Here is a 16296-nt window from a genome sequence, read left to right on the forward strand (position 1 = left end):
TTGTATGGGTGTGAGTGAAATCTAACAGGATTCCACCAGAACCATGCTGCGATTGTTTTCTCAGTCCAATTAGGGCTGAGAAAAAAAAAGGCTCATGGGAGCTGCCCCATAGAGTAACATGGGTCCGGGTGGAATGCGATTTTTTAATCACATTCCACGCGCTCAGTTTTACTCGCCGTGTGTCCTACCTCTTAGACTTTTTGTCACGGGTTTCTTTTTAGATCAAAATGAAAAAGGAGCCACGTGGACATTTTAGGAATTAAATAGCTGAAGCATTTGTAAAGGGGCAAATTACTCCCATTTTAGAATGTCCCACTACGCTCTATGTACTTATTGTCCAGACACGCAAAACATTTCTAATGTGGATTTAAACACAAATCTGTGGCAATTCCAGAGAAAAATCCACATTCAGCACATGCAACTTGTGCCACATATTAACTAAAAGATTTCACTCCCTTCAAAAGGTGAAACGTGTGGTGAAAACGTGGCACGTTTGTGCTAGAGGACGATATACTTCAAGTTGCTACAGATTTGCAAAATGTGCACATAAATCTGCCATGCACCAGGAAACACAGCGCATGAGCTAAACATATTCATAGACTTCTAAAGATGGAAAAAAAGTGCATTGGCATCCACTGCGTGTTCAGTGTGTGCCCCGCTCTCCCCACCTGCACATAGAGACCCTTCTGTATACATGTCCATTAAGGGGAAGCAGTCAATGATAGCAGATGGGTTGAGAGCGACTGTCCCTTTGTTCTCATTGTCACATTTTAATAATTATGCACGTTACATTAAAGCACCTCTCCAGCATTTTCTATTATTACATGGTTGGAGTGGCGCTTTAATTCCAAGCCCCCTGACTCCTGTATTATACTCACCTTCCAGTGGCTTCAGCTTCTCTCACCGCTGCTCCGGTCTGTCTCCTGTGATTTGTGACCTGCTGGGAGCTCTAGTGTTTCATGGAGCGCAACCGGAGGACCCAACTCAATGCAAGTCTATGAGAGCCTCCTTCTGGCTCACATAGACTTGCATTGAGCTCTCGTGACGTAACTTCTGGACTGTCAAAAGTAACAGGCACAAGATGGCGCCACGGGACAGGAGCAGCATCTGTAAAAGGTGAAGCCACCGGAATGAGAGCATATGACAGGAGGCTTAAATTTAAAGTGGCATTTCAGTGCTAAAAAAAATAAAATGATGGAGTATTGCTTTAGGTTTACAACTGTATTGGAATAAACAAGCGTTAATGAATAAATACATTTGTAATTTTTTGTCTATTAAAAAAAAAAAACAAAAAAAAAAAGTGAAAATAGAGGACTCCAAAGAACATCGTAGATATTTTTTTAGTGGCTGAAAAGTGATGAAAATTCAGCTAAATATTTAAGTCTGTAATAAAATCACAGACACTGAAAGAAAGGCAAGACCAAGTCACTACACCGTCCCATTCATTAAATGTCAGTGGTTCTCGCATTCTGCAGGGTAGAACAGTGGACAGGACCCGTTCTGGACTCCAGAACACAATGAAGTAATAAAGCGATCACTTACATTTATTACTGGAGATGAGGTGGAGAGGGACAAACCTTGAAGATCCGATAATAAACTTGGAGAAAGGATGGCAGATTTGGGGAGAGATACTGGAGTCGAAACATCATTAACTGTAAAAGGAGAAAAAAAAAATAATCAAGAATGGTATTTGTCATTTATATAGAGTCTTAGGCAACTACAAGGTCACAATGAGCATTACATAGATTTCTATATGTAACTTATGCGGGCGTCATACGAGACGAGCTATAGTGCGATGCATCATCGGGGTCACGGTTTTTGTGACGCACATCCGGCATCGTTCACGACGTCGTCTCATGTGACACCTAAGGGGCACTTTGCACGCTGCGACATCACAAGCCGATGCTGCGATGCCGAGCGCGATAGTCCCCGCCCCCGTCGCAGCGGTGATATCCTTGTGATAACTGCCATAGCGAACATTATCGCTACGGCAGCTTCACATGGACTCACCTGTCCTGCGACCGTCGCTCTGGCCGGTGACATGCCTCCTTATTAAGGGGGCGGGTCGTATGGCGTCACTGCGACGTCACACGGCAGGCGGCCAATAGGAGCGGAGGGGCGGAGATGAGTGGGATGTAAACATCCCGCCCACCTCTTTCCTTCCGCATATCCTACGGAAGCCGCAGTGACGCCGGTAGATGTTCCTCGCTCCTGCGGCTTCACACACAGCGATGTGTGCTGCCGCAGGAACGAGGAACAACATCGGACCGTCGCGTAGTCATGGATTACGCCGACGCTGCACCGATGATACGATTACGACGCTTTTGCGCTCGTTAATCGTATCATCGAGCCTTTACACACTACGATGTCGCATGCGATGCCGGAAGTGCGTCATTTTCAATTTGACCCCACCGACATCGCACCTGCGATGTCGTAGTGTGCAAAGCCCGCCTTAGTGCGATCGCAAATCTGTAAAAAAATCGATCGTGTACTCGTCGCTTATTTTTAAAAAAATTGTTTATTCTTAATAGCGCAGGTTGTTCATCGTTCCCGCGGCAGCACACATCGCTTCGTGTGACACCCCGGGAACGATGAACACAGCTTACCTGCGTCCCGCGGCACCCGCCGGCTATGCGGAAGGAAGGAGGTGGGCGGGATGTTATGTCCCGCTCATCTCCGCCCCTCCGCTTCTATTGGCCGGCGACAGTGTGACGTCGCTGTGATGCAGATCGTCCCTCCCCCTTCAGGAAGAGGATGTTCGCCGCCCACAGCGAGGTCACTCATCAGGTAAGTATGTGTGACGGGGGTTTAACAACTTTGTGCGATACTGGCAGCGATTTGCTTGTGAAGCACAAACGACGGGGGCGGGTACGATGGCTGGTGCAATCGCACGATAGATCGTACCGTGTGAAGCCTGCTTAAGTGTCTCCATGGTAACAGACTACAAACAAACTCTGCGTAGTCCGATCCTGGGATTGTGTAATACGTAGTGTTAAGTGAGTAGTTAGCAAGTACTGTCCGCTATTCGCATATTCGTTACGGGTATCAAGTGCAAGGTAAGTCAATGGGAAGTACTCGCTAAGTGGCGAATAACTCAAAAGCCATACTATTCACAACTCGCACGAAAAGTACAGCTTTTGGGTTACTCGCTACTTAGCAAGTATTTCCCATTGACTTACATTGCGTCCGCTACTCGTAACGAATATACAAGTAGCGGACAGTACTCGCTAACATCATAGCTAGTACGAATACTCAACTACTCGCTCAGCACTAGTAATGCGCTCTTTCCTCTGTTCTATCTCCTGTCGTCTGTAGGTTAGCAGGAACGCTAAGCAGATGTAGAGAAAGGGGGGGGGCATGATTTTTTTTTTTGTTACTAGTATGAAAAAGATTGAGACACAGGTCTGCATAAAAGCAAACAAACATCGGAGATTTTTTAATCAAGACTATTTACGAAAATCACTTTACTTGATACAATGAAAAAGATGAATAAATGTTTGTTTTCTGGATTAGGAACCCCCACCATCATCGGCCCCAATTAGAGGGGCAGCTCCATGCACAGTGGATCAGTGGTTACGCTGCTGAGTCCTGGGATCATGCTCAACCAAGGGCAGAGATTGTATGCTTTCCTCGTAGGAGCGGTGGATTCCTTCACGTATTCAAGTTTCCAAAAATAAACTGATAGGTACTAAGGTGAGTGTCAAAGATCTCTGTACAGTGCTGAAGAAAAGCTTATAGCTACATAAATGAACAATTAAAAATAGTAACATGCAGGGGATGCCGTCACGCTACCTAGACCGCGAGGTCACCAAAGAAACATGCTGGCCAGGGCGCTGTCTGACCTAAGGCCCTGATGGAAATATCAAGATGCAATTTGTACATGTACAATTAGAAGTAGGGAAGAAGTTCCATCATGAACACTTACAGTCGTCAAGGTCTAGGAGGGATACGTCTTTTTTCTTGACAAATCCCTTCTCTTTGGCAGGTTTACTTTCAGTTTTCTGTGATGAATAAAAAAAAAAAAAAAAAAAAAAAAAAAAAACACAATTTAGACCAGATAGGGCAATGGCGCCTCACCTGACGTCTTCAATACGTCTAATCTAAAGAATATCTGTTTTGCAGTACCATTCCTGAGAACGTAAAGAAGCAATAGTGATTAAACAGGCAACTATTCCTCTAGTGTAGGCCTCAAAAGTAACTGTGCAACAGCCGCAAAGGTCTCACAACTGAGGAAAAAGTTTTGTTTTTACAATATTGTCCAGCATAATTTACCACCGTAAGGAAGTATTGAGGGTGTGCACCATCTCGGATACCCAACAGATGTGGTACCAAACGTTATCCAAGAGCCAAGGAATGAATCTTCTTTATCAGTAACCAATGGCCTTGTAATATACAGTTATTGTAGAATCAATTACTTGTTAAGCTGAAGGTAGAAGTTGTTTGCTAATTTTATGGTGAAAGACATGGAACTCTGCTGCATAAGTCTCCTATTCATTTCTAAAAAAATTAAGGTGGGTGGGGGGTCCGGAGTATGTAGACGTGTGAATAGAGCTTTGCAATGAAGTTACTAATTATTTTTCTAGTAATGCACTTTTATTAAGACCAATGAAAATTAACATAAAAGAGAAATGTAATTACATTTTATAACGCTTTTGCAACTGCTTAACCTTCGTCAGGCTGCATAATTTTGGCCAAATTTCTTGACCCTGATCTCGGAAGGGGGTGGAGATATTTTGTTGAAATTTGGCCAATATATTCTGGACCAAAACTGCTGAGATGTCACGAAATTTCAGCCCTCTACGGCTTTTCGAAAAAAAAAAAATTATTGCAATTTTAAAACGGAATAGTTACAATTGTACCTATTCAGCCGGACAAAGGTTAAAAAAAGGGGCAAATCAACACAAACCTGCAGAATCCTTCATGTCATTTCTCATAGCAGACTGAGGTCTCACTGGTGACACAGCCACATTATAATGGTGGTTAATTCACTAAAACCAGTCTAACTATGGCCTCCTAAGCAAGCAAAAGTCAAAGACAATCCACAGCTATGGTGAAAATTCAGCCTATTTAACAGAAACACTAAGGCTATGTGCGCACGTGTGCGCTCTGCACCACACCTAAAAGGTGCGCTTCAGAGCGCAGCTGAAAAGCTCCATTCTGAAGCGCATGGTGCCGGCAGAGAACGTGCGCTCTGCATGCAGCTCCTGCCATAGACAGAGCAGGGGCTGCTGGCAAAGCGCACGGAAGAAGTGACATGTCACTTCTTAGAACGCGCGCTTCGGGCAGCAGCCGAAGCGCTGCGCTCTAAGACGCCACGTGCGCACGGCCCCTGCACAATTTCCATAGATTATGCAGGGGACGCAGGACGCATGCAGTTACACTGCGCTACAAAGCACAGCGTAACTGCATGTAATACGCACACGTGCGCACGTAGCCTAACCGGAAGTTACATACTGTTTAGACTATCCTTAAAGGGGTATTCCAGGATTTTTCTATTGAGGGTCTATCCATAAGTGAATGAAGGAGCCAGTGGAGCTCCATGGCCAACACATCGCTTATTCAGCTCCAGCAAAATCCCTAAGAATTGATACATGGAATAGGCCAAGCCAAATAATATTCAAGTGCAGGGGCCCCCAACATGTGGCTCGTGGGCCCATGATGTGTGGCTCACAGCTGTCTGCCAGCTTGGTGCCTTAACACCACATCTAGCAAATAACTATAAAGAGCAGGTCTTCAGATGGTGAAATTTGGGAGTAGACGCACACAAAAGAGCAGCTCTGGATGGGGGTAAAGCAGGAACCTCTGGATGTCCATATACCGCCGCATGGTGATTTCTGTGGAAAAGCTTTGGGTGTCAGGCTATGTGCGCACGTTGCGTAAATTCATGCAGTTACGCTGCGCTTTGCAGCGCAGCGTAACTGCATGCGTCCTGCGTCCCCTGCACAGTCTATGGAGATTGTGCAGGGGCCGTGCGCACGTGGCGTCTCAGTGCGCAGCGCTTCGGCTACTGCCGAAGCGCTGCGCAAAAAGAAGTGACATGTCACTTCTTTCCTGCGCTTTGCCGGCAGCTCCTGCTCTGTCTATGGCAGGAGCTGCAGGCAGAGCGCATGGAATCGGCGCTCACTACGGACATTTCTGCAGCGATCTAAAGCGCACATGTGCTCTTCAGATCGCTGCAGAAATTTCTGCAGGCTAGTACGCAACGTGCGCACATAGCCTCATAGTGGTAATGGTGGCTTGTGTGTCACCACTGTGAGGTGCGGGAGCTAGATATGGCTCGTGAACCCCTCTCAAAGCTGAGAGGTTTGAAAGTTTGGTGACCATTGCTCTAATGGAAGTGCTGAGACCCCCCCAGACCAAACACTGATGTCTTTTCTTACGTCATATATAGAACTTCCCAGAAACCCAAACATGACAGCAATTCTCTAAAAACAGTGCCACCCTGTCCATGGCTTTGACATGTATCCTCCAGTTAGGTAAATGCTTGCAATCTGCAAGAACACAAGCCATCAATGGAAAGGCATATAGCACCGCTCTGCTCTTCTTTCGTGCAAACCACAAGTTGGGCAGCCATTGTTTCTGACACCGCAGTCACAAATGAACCAATGTAACATAACTTAAAACTTCCCAACAGGGACTGGGTAGACCGTGGCCTAAACGGAAAGTGCAAAAACATTTTGACCCCCCTCTCTTATATTGGCATTAAAGGGATCTTTTCAACACTGCTTACTTTTTCCCTAGGGAACTAAGAACTTATAGGCAGGTAGTTGTTCACTACCTGTCTGTTCTACCCAGTACAGGTCTCTGCCGGCTCGACTTGGTCACAGATTCATCGATTTTGCTGTTTCGTTTGGCCTCATGTCGACAGAGCAGTTTTGCTCTTCTGGGCTGCTCTGTAGATGGCGTCCAGCATGTGGATTGGCTTTAGGAGTCTAAGAATGAACATGTATTGTGGTTTCGTTGACACATACCGTATTTTTCGGACCATAAGACGCACTTTCCCCCCTTCCAAATGTTGGGGGAAAGTGGGGGGTGCCTCTTATGGTCTGAATGAAGGGCTGCACGGCATGAGGGTGCTGCGGTGGAGCGGGTCATCGGGGGCATGAGCAGGCTGCAGCAGCGCCTGCCGTGACCACGTGGACCGGCTCATTTAATATGCACGCCCATCATCCCGCCCATCATCTCTCAGTGCTGACAGGTGGGCGGGATGATGGGCGAGGGATAAACAGCCGGCCCACATGATAACCTCTGGCAACTACAGCCTGGAGTGATCATGTGCGGCTGTATTCACTGCTTCCCGTGCATCATCATCAGCGCGGGGTGCAGTGAATCAGTACACTCACCTGTCACCGATCCCCTGCAGTACCGCGATCTCCTCCTGGCGGCCGCTGAGTGAAGCCGTCCCCATTCCCCTGTAGCACCGCGATGTCCTCCTGTCTGTGCCGGCGGCCGCTGAGTGGAGACTAGCGGTGCGCACAGCGATGATGTCATTGCTGTGCGCACGTGTCCACACGCAGCCGCCGGCAGCCAGGAGGACATCACGGTGCTGCAGGGGAACGGGGACGGCTCCACTCAGCGGCCGCCAGCAGCCAGGAGGAGATCGCGGTACTGCAGGGGAACGGGGATGGCTCCACTCAGCGGCGCTGCCGCTGACACAGACAGGAGGAGGAGCGATGCTGCAGGGAGTGAGGTGAGGTAAGATGAGCATGAACATTTATTTTATTTATGTGCCACAGGATGCAGGCCGCATACCAGCATGGGGGTGTATAGCACGATTGGGTGTATAGCAGGATGGGGGTATATTATGAGCAGGATGGGGGTATATTATGAGCAGAATGGGGGTATCTGAGCAGGATGGGGGTATATGAGCAGGTTGGGGGTATATGAGCAGGTTGGGGGTATATGAGCAGGTTGGGGGTATATGAGCAGGTTGGGGGTATATGAGCAGGATGGGGGTATATGAGCAGGATGGGGGTATATGAGCAGGTTGGGGGTATATGAGCAGCATGGGGGTATATGAGCAGGATGGGGGTATATGAGCAGGATGGGGGTATATACTGTATATACAAGGCATGAGGATCATTACCAGGATGGGGTATCTTAGTAGAGAATTTGGGGACATTACCCCCATAACAGTGTCAGCAGAAGCAAATCCTCGCCCCATAACATTGTGTCATTACTCCATTTTTTGCTTAAAATTTTATTTTCCTATTTTCCTGCTCTAAAACCAGGGTGCGTCTTATGGTCAGGTGCGTCTTATAGTCTGAAAAATATGGTATTTCATTACACATTTGTTGTTTTGCTGCCTTCAGTCTGACACTACAATGTGCACATTCCAATATATAATGTTAGAGCAATGTTTCCAAAACTCCAGTTCTCACAGTTGCCAACACATCATATTTTCAGGATTTCATTAGTATTGCACACGTGATGGAATTATTCATGGCACCAGAGGTTCTCAACTGAGCCATACTGAGAAAATCCGGAAAAAAAATCTGTTGGACTTTGGGAAACACTTTAAGAAACCAAAAGCCCATCACACATTTAAATATATATTGAGCAGAGTGTAAAATGAGCATAATATATATATATATATATCTATTACCCATGATCTAAAAGCAATGCATATACCAAAGCATCAACACAAGGAAAGTGGAACATGCAATGCAAGAGAAATGTTACTCCAATAGTGGTATTATCAAGATAATGTCTCATTTACACCTCCTCAATAGGCCGCCGCTCATTCCACTGTAGAAGGCAATGTGGGTCTAAGAGAGGATGTAAAGGGTACATTGCATCTCGATTTACCCATTTACAATTCATCTTGTTAATAGAGACAGAAGCTGGATAACGCACATAGCAGATGAAGCGGGAGACTGAGGATTTCTCTTGCTCAATGCATAATTCATGGCCTCTGACTGCAAAGTGTGTAAAATGAGAATTTCACACCGCTGCCAGAGCCGCGGAGCTGCACAAAGGCACATGAATTGCAGTTTACTGGCAGAATTTTACCTTCGCTTCCAAAATATTTGTGTGTTCTGCATCATTTAGAACCCACATCCTCTAACTGATAGCCCGGTGTTACTTTGTATCGGCTCCTAAAAAGTTACCATTCCGATACGACTTACTTATTTAGCGCATTTAAGTAAAGGCTTCAGGAAGCTTTATGAAGAGTCTGGAATATTTTAGCGTGCCGTTCCCAGGCAAGAGTTGAAGCCTTTCTTTTGGCATTATTGTCAGATTACTCTTGATTTTTTTTATATATATATATATATATATATATATATATATATATATATATATATATATATATATATATATATATATATATATATATATATATATATATATATATATATATATATATATATATATATACACACACACACACACACACACACACACACACACACACACACATATATATATATATATATATATATATATATATATATATTATATACACATGTATATACATACATATATATTTATTTTTTTTAAAAACACATGCTTGTAATACAAACACAACTGCAGATACAGAATATAGTAATAATAATATTCTTTATATCTATAGTGCCAACATATTCCGCAGCGCTTTCCAATTCAGACGCCCATATACAAGCAAAAAGAACAGTTCTAGAAGATATAATAATTAAAGGGAACCTGTCACCAGATTTGGCGACTATAAGCTGCAGCCGCCACCAGTGGACTCTTATATACAGTGTTCCAGAATACTCTATATAAGAGCCCAGGCCGCTGTGTAGACATAAAAAACACTTTTATAATACTCACCTAGGGGGTGGTCCGTTCTGATGGGCGTCTCTGCTCTCCGGTCTGGCGTCTCCTCTCTGTAGCGATCACCATCCTCCTTCTGAGGCCCGTGTGCATGACGCGTCCTAAATAATCCACACTAGCCGGCATTAAGGCCCTGCGCAGGTGCACTTTGATCTGCCCTACTCAGGGCAGATTGAAGTTTTGTAGTGCACATGTGGTCTTTAACCTTTCCTCGCGCTTGCACATCACAGTACTTTGATCTATCCTCAGCAGGCCGGATCAAAGTACACCTGTGCAGGACCACAATGTCGGCCTGTGTGCATGACAGACGAATCTACCACACTGAGCTGGATAGAAGGAGGAAGGAGATCACAGAAAAGAGGAGGCACCGGAGGGGAGAGAGGAGGCACCAGACCAGACAGCAGCGACACCCATCGGATTGGGCCGCCCCTCTAGGTGAGTATTATAAAAGTGTTTTTTATGTTATACAGCGTGGCCTGGGCACTTATATATAGTATTCTGGAATGTTGTATATAGGGGCTCACTGGTGGTGGCTTATAGTCACCAAATCAGGTGACAGGATCCCTTTAAAGCAAAAAAAAAAAAAAAAAATATATATAAAAAGACAACCTTGCTCGTAAGCGCTTACAATATACAATGGATTGAGGTGGGGGTTACACAAGGTTCATGTGCTTATTTACAATGATGGTCCAGGCATCTCAAAGAATTGGGGATAGATAAAGACTGCATGAACCAGTCACCAACCAATCTTTGTGATGATTTTGGGTGCAGTGGAGTTTGAGGGAGAATTATGTTTAGAGAAATAGTGGATGAGCTCTATATGAATTGACTTTGATTAGGGAGGATTATAGGCCACCCTAAAAAGATGCGCTTTTAAGGAGCGTCTGAAGCTGTTCAAGTTGTGGATCTTCCTAGTTTCTTGGGGTACACCGTGCCAAAGGATTGGTGCAGCTCGGAAGAAGACTTGGACCCGGGAATGGTAGGTTCGGATTAGTGTGGACGTTAGTTGAAGGTTGTTTGCGCAGTGTAGAGAGCGGGTGGGGTGATGGACAGAGATAAGGGTGGAGATGTAGGGGGTGCTGCACTGTGAGAGCTTGGTGAAATGTGGGGGGTGCTGCACTGAGAGAGCTTGGTGAGATGTGGGGGGTGCTGCACTGTGAGAGCTTGGTGAGATGTGGGGGGTGCTGCACTGTGAGAGCTTGGTGAGATGTGGGGGGTGCTGCACTGTGAGAGCTTGGTGAGATGTGGGGGGTGCTGCACTGTGAGAGCTTGGTGAGATGTGGGGGGTGCTGCACTGTGAGAGCTTGGTGAGAACAAGCAATTTAAATTGGATCCTATCATGTATGGGAAGCCAGTGCAATGGCTGGCACAGAATATAAGTAACTATGTTCACAAGGAAACACGGAAAAATGTTATGTCCGGTGAGAAAATAGTATCTGGGAATAAGTAGCCAACAATAGTATGCTACTCCACAATCTGACTATAAAATTCCCAATTTCAGGAAGCAAAAAATTGCAAGTAAGTGGGGCAATAAGAGCGTAGACACTGTACTCTCTAGATCAGCAGATCTAAAATGATACCAAAGAAATATTGAAGAAAAAGCACCAAAAAAAGCACACACATCCCCACTTGGTGTATGAAATTATGTACTTAACATTGCCTATGTCGGCATCGCGGTGCTCTGAAGGCAGTAAGAATAGTGAGAGTTCATGAAGAGATTCCTGGTGGTGTAAACATCTATGAGTATGTGCACACGATCAGGACACAGAGTGTCCTCTCCTGCGGGGCCCGTGCCCACGATCAGGTCTCTGGCAGCTGCCGACTCGCTCTCTGCTCTTCCGGTGGAGAACACTTGCACCTCTGCAGCATAAAATGACATACTGCGGCTCGGGAAGTTGAGTCGCAAGTCGCTGAGGAGAAAAGAAGCACAGTGGGCATGGGATATCTTTAAATCCCATACACTATGCTTGTACTGTGCAACACAGTGTTCTGGAAGAAGTGAAAACACGCTGCATCCAAAACGCTGCGAACACTGATCGTGGGCAAACTCCCTGAGGCTGTGCAGAGATTTCTGTCAAAACCCCTGATGGTCTACGGATGGACAAGGGTTAATTTCGACATGCCTTGTAGTCTAAAGCAGTGGATTAATGCCGCCAACACCAGGGCCCTAGTTGTACTCTGAAACGCCATGACATTTCATAAATTGAACAGGGAACTGGAAATAAGGGAACTATGAGGACTAGTCCTGGGGATCAGGTCCCCGCCAGCTTCTGCTCGACTGACAGGTCTCTTCATATACACAAATACAGGGAGACACCTGTCAGTCAGACAGAACTGGGCAGGGGTAAGCTGGCAGGGACCCACACACCAGGACTGGTCTTCTTAGTCACCATGTTAGACCTCCCTCTTCGAAGTATGTTTTTTTGGAGCACAGCACCAGGATGGGCAGCAGGGAACATGCGAGTCAAGAAGGAGGCGTTGCAGATTTTCTGTGCAAGAAAACATCACTTCAAGGCATTTCTGAAATATTATCAGGAAGCGCCCAACCCCTTCAGGGATAAATGTGAACACTACTGCTGGTCTAAGGCAGTGATGAGGTTAATGTCCACATTTCTGAGGATCTAAAGGCACAAACCTTTACAATCTAAATAAAAAAATCACCAGAAAAGAGCAATATAAATGCTATGATAATCGATTTAGAAATTAAAAACACGTGAGGATTAAACTTCAGGCAGGCGTGGGCCTAAGCTTCATTCTGTTAGTCTGTTACTGGCCTTCCTTAGCCAGTCCTTACCAAACAACTGGCTATATCATTTACTGTTGTACTTAACGAAAACTGTCAGAAGATTTTTGCTATGTAAGCTGAGAGCAGCATAACGTAGGTTCAGAGAGTTTGATTCCAGTGATATATCACATACTGGACTGCTCGGTGCAGTTTTTATATAATCCCCATTTTTCCTGCAGTATAAATAGCAGTGTTCAGAATGTGGAGCTCTGTATAACCCCGCCCACATCACTGATTGGCAGCTTACTGTGTACACTGTCAGCAAGCTGCTACTCAGTGGTGGGGGCGGAGTTACACAGATTAGCCTGACTGGTCTGCATGTGAAACCTAGTGATAATCTCCTACTGATAAAACATTGATTGTATTGAAACTAGAAAATCTTAGCCTAATAAGTGACATCACAAGAATCAGGGTCTCATGGCTTAGGCTAAGTTCACACTTCCGTTAAATTGTATCAGTCACAATCCGCTACTCTGGTAAACAACGGAATCAGTTTGGCGGATTCCGTTGTTCCCATAGACTTGTATGAGCGGCGGATTGTGACTGATGCTGCGTTGCATCCTCCGCCCGACTGATCAATCGTGGAACGACTGACCGCGGGGCGGAAGGAACACAGCTTATAACGTTTTTTGAGCAGCGCAATCCGTAGGATTTCGTTGCGCATGCCATCTCTGGCTCCCTGCACACGTAATCAGGATACAAATCGGGTTACCAAGCAATGCGCTTTGCCTAGTTACCCAATATTTACCCTGGTTACGTGTGCAAGGAGCCAGCACTAAGCGGTGTACGCTGGTAACCAAGGTAAATATCGGGTAAGCAAGCAGAGTGCTTTGATTAGTTTTTACCCGATAATTACCCTGGCTATGTGTGCTGGGAGCCAGACACTGCTCCTCCCCCCCCCCCCCGCACGTACACACACACGTCCCCAGCCATGCAGACCGCGGCACTAACGTCCTCAGCGCCACGGCCCCGCTCGGCTCCACCCACCTCGCGCTCCGCCCCCCGCACACAACGGAGTCCGACAATGAATTCTGTTCTTTGTCATCCGTTGTACAACGCATCAGTCACATGCGTCAAGCAATGCATGTGACTGATGCAAAACAACGGAAATGTGAACCTAGCCTAATATGTAATGCTCCTCTCAAATAAAAAGAGCAAAAACCTGCTGTCAGATTCTCTTTAAAACAGGCCTATTGAGATAACTAACCTGGTGAACAGGGATTAGGAACCCCCTTATATTGATTACGTTTATAAGGTGTCAGATGCCAATGAATCTGACATCCATCCCCTACCATTATAAGTGGATGCTGCTATGTAACTGTAACCCAAGTCTGGATACAAAGAGTTAGTAGACTTCATGCCACCTTGTATGTTCTAAAATAGTCAGGAAACGTCTTGGCACTAAATCTCACCTTAGACTTGGGAACGTGTTTAGCGGCCTCTGATTCACTGCCCTCTCCAGAATCTGATGAAGAGTCCGAGCTTCCATCAGAGGATGAGGAGCCCGAACCTTCACTCTGCGCGGCGTTCCCATTCTTTTCATCTTCAGATGCACTTTAAAAAGAAAAGTAATTAATCATTACCATTGTGTTATACAGAACTAATTTGCTTTAGTTTTGCGGTTTATTAATTTACTAATTATTTATATGTAGGGGGCTACCGGGCGACTACAGTTCTAATTAAAATCATTTCCCAAAAAATTATACCCAAAAGCTAATTGCAAAACCTAAAACCATGTAACAATGTGTCTGAGATTTCAGGACAACGTGAAAATCTGCACATCCTTTTTTTTAATCTTTAACTGGGTGTAAAAAAAAAAAACCTGTGCATACTATTTATACATTATATCAGTATTTAAAGACCTGTCACCAGCCAAAATAATTGGGTAGAAATAGTAATAACGGTCCGCTCACACTGGCGAGGATTCTCTCATGCAAGAGAATGGGATGCATTAGTAAATGATACTTGGCTCAAACTCTTCTCAGAGCGTGAGTCTGCACCCGAGCACACAGACCGGGCACCCAGTGCCAGAGGCGGCAATACAACTTCAAAACATCTTTGATCCTCCATCATAGGTGACTGTAGGTATTGTGCACTTTGTACTTTTCTTTGTAGACCGCATTCTGTTTTCAGTAAACAGACGGATGAGAACAATATAGAGCACATCATTTACCAAAAAGCTCTATCTTGGTCTTATCTGTCCACAAAACTCTTTCCCAGATGGATTTTGGCTCTCTCATGTACATTTTGACAATTTGCAGTGTCACTTTTTAATCTCTGTGTCAGCAGTGGGGTCCTCCCGAGTCTCCTGCCATAGCGTTTCCTTTCACTCAAATATGGATGGATAGTTTGCACTGACACTGATGCACCCTGAGCCTCCAGGACAGCTTGAATTTCTTTGGAAACTGATTGGAGCTGCTTATCTTCCAATCGGACTTTCCTCTGTTGCAATTTTTTTTTTTCTGCCAGGGAGATTAGCTACAGTGCGATAGGTTGTAAACGTCTTCATTATGTTGTGCTCCATGGATAAAGGAACATCAAAATCTCTGGAGGTGAACATGTTAAACTTGAGATTGTTGATATTTTTCAACAATTTGGGGTTTTAGTTATCTTCTCCTCTTTCTGTTCTCCATGGTTAGTGTGGGCAAAGAATGAGTCAACTTCTCCCCCTTTTTATCTGGTGTCAGATGATTTTCATATTGCCCATGCCTAGGTAATTGCTGGGAGAACTCCCCTTTGTGACCAGCATATAGGCAAAGTACACTATTCATATAATTGAGCTGTTAGGGGATGTGGTCTATTGCACGTTATCCCACTAGGGGCGCTCTCTATTGATCATATTGCACATCACTATATTCAAATTAAATTATTTTACAATTGGACACTTCTGCAGATCAAACCTATTGGCAATTTATTATATACAGTGAGTAGTATTAAATACATTTCATCTGTTAGACCTGCACATTAAACCGATTGGTGTATTACTACATGTAGTGAGCGGCATTGAATGCGCTCATTACCCCCTCTGCTCACGTGGTAGATCATTTTATTCTATTTTTTAATAATAATAATAATAATAATAATAATTAATAATTTTATTCATTTATATAGCGCTATTAATTCCACCAGGGCTGTGGAGTCGGAGTCGTGGAGTCGGAGTCGGAGCTCATTTTGGTGGAGTCGGAGTCGGTATAAAATGCACTGACTCCGACTCCTAAAATATATAATAAATTGGGGACAGGAGTGCAATGCAGAATGTGCTGAATATTTTACTAAATAATAACATTTAGTATAATGCTTATATTTAAGTGAAAAATGTATTGTAGTAAAATGTGAACATCAGACATTTAATTGTTTTTATGATCCAATAATCAAGATATTTGGATAGAACATAAAATATTTATTGGAATACAACTTTAGAACACAAAAAACTAATAAATTGTAAATATGTAATATTATATATATATATATATATATATATATATATATATATACATACATACATATACACACACAGTGTATATACACACACAAGATATATATGTAATCTACTGTATATTACATAGTGTATTACATATTTACAATTTATTACAGTTTTTTGTGTTCTAAAGTTGTATTCCAATAAATATATTTTATGTTCTATCCAAATATCTTGATTATTGTATCATAAAAATTATTAAATGTCTGATGTTCACATACACATATTCATGTACTAC

General features: G+C 44.3%; 1 protein-coding gene across 2 annotated transcripts in view; it reads right to left on the reverse strand.

The window, feature by feature from the left end:
* AP3B1 (adaptor related protein complex 3 subunit beta 1) overlaps positions 1 to 16296 on the reverse strand; it is a 350885-nt gene that overhangs the window by 127757 nt on the left and 206832 nt on the right. For both annotated transcript variants that reach the window (XM_075325641.1, XM_075325633.1), the window contains exons 20-22: positions 13993 to 14134; positions 3926 to 4001; positions 1543 to 1652 (exon numbers count right to left, since the gene is read on the reverse strand). In XM_075325641.1, coding sequence (XP_075181756.1) covers positions 1543 to 1652; positions 3926 to 4001; positions 13993 to 14134 — 328 coding nt within the window. The remainder of the gene's footprint in view (positions 1 to 1542; positions 1653 to 3925; positions 4002 to 13992; positions 14135 to 16296) is intronic.

The sequence above is a fragment of the Anomaloglossus baeobatrachus genome, chromosome 1 (genome assembly GCF_048569485.1).
Source record: "Anomaloglossus baeobatrachus isolate aAnoBae1 chromosome 1, aAnoBae1.hap1, whole genome shotgun sequence".
Classification (NCBI taxonomy): Eukaryota; Metazoa; Chordata; class Amphibia; order Anura; family Aromobatidae; genus Anomaloglossus; species Anomaloglossus baeobatrachus.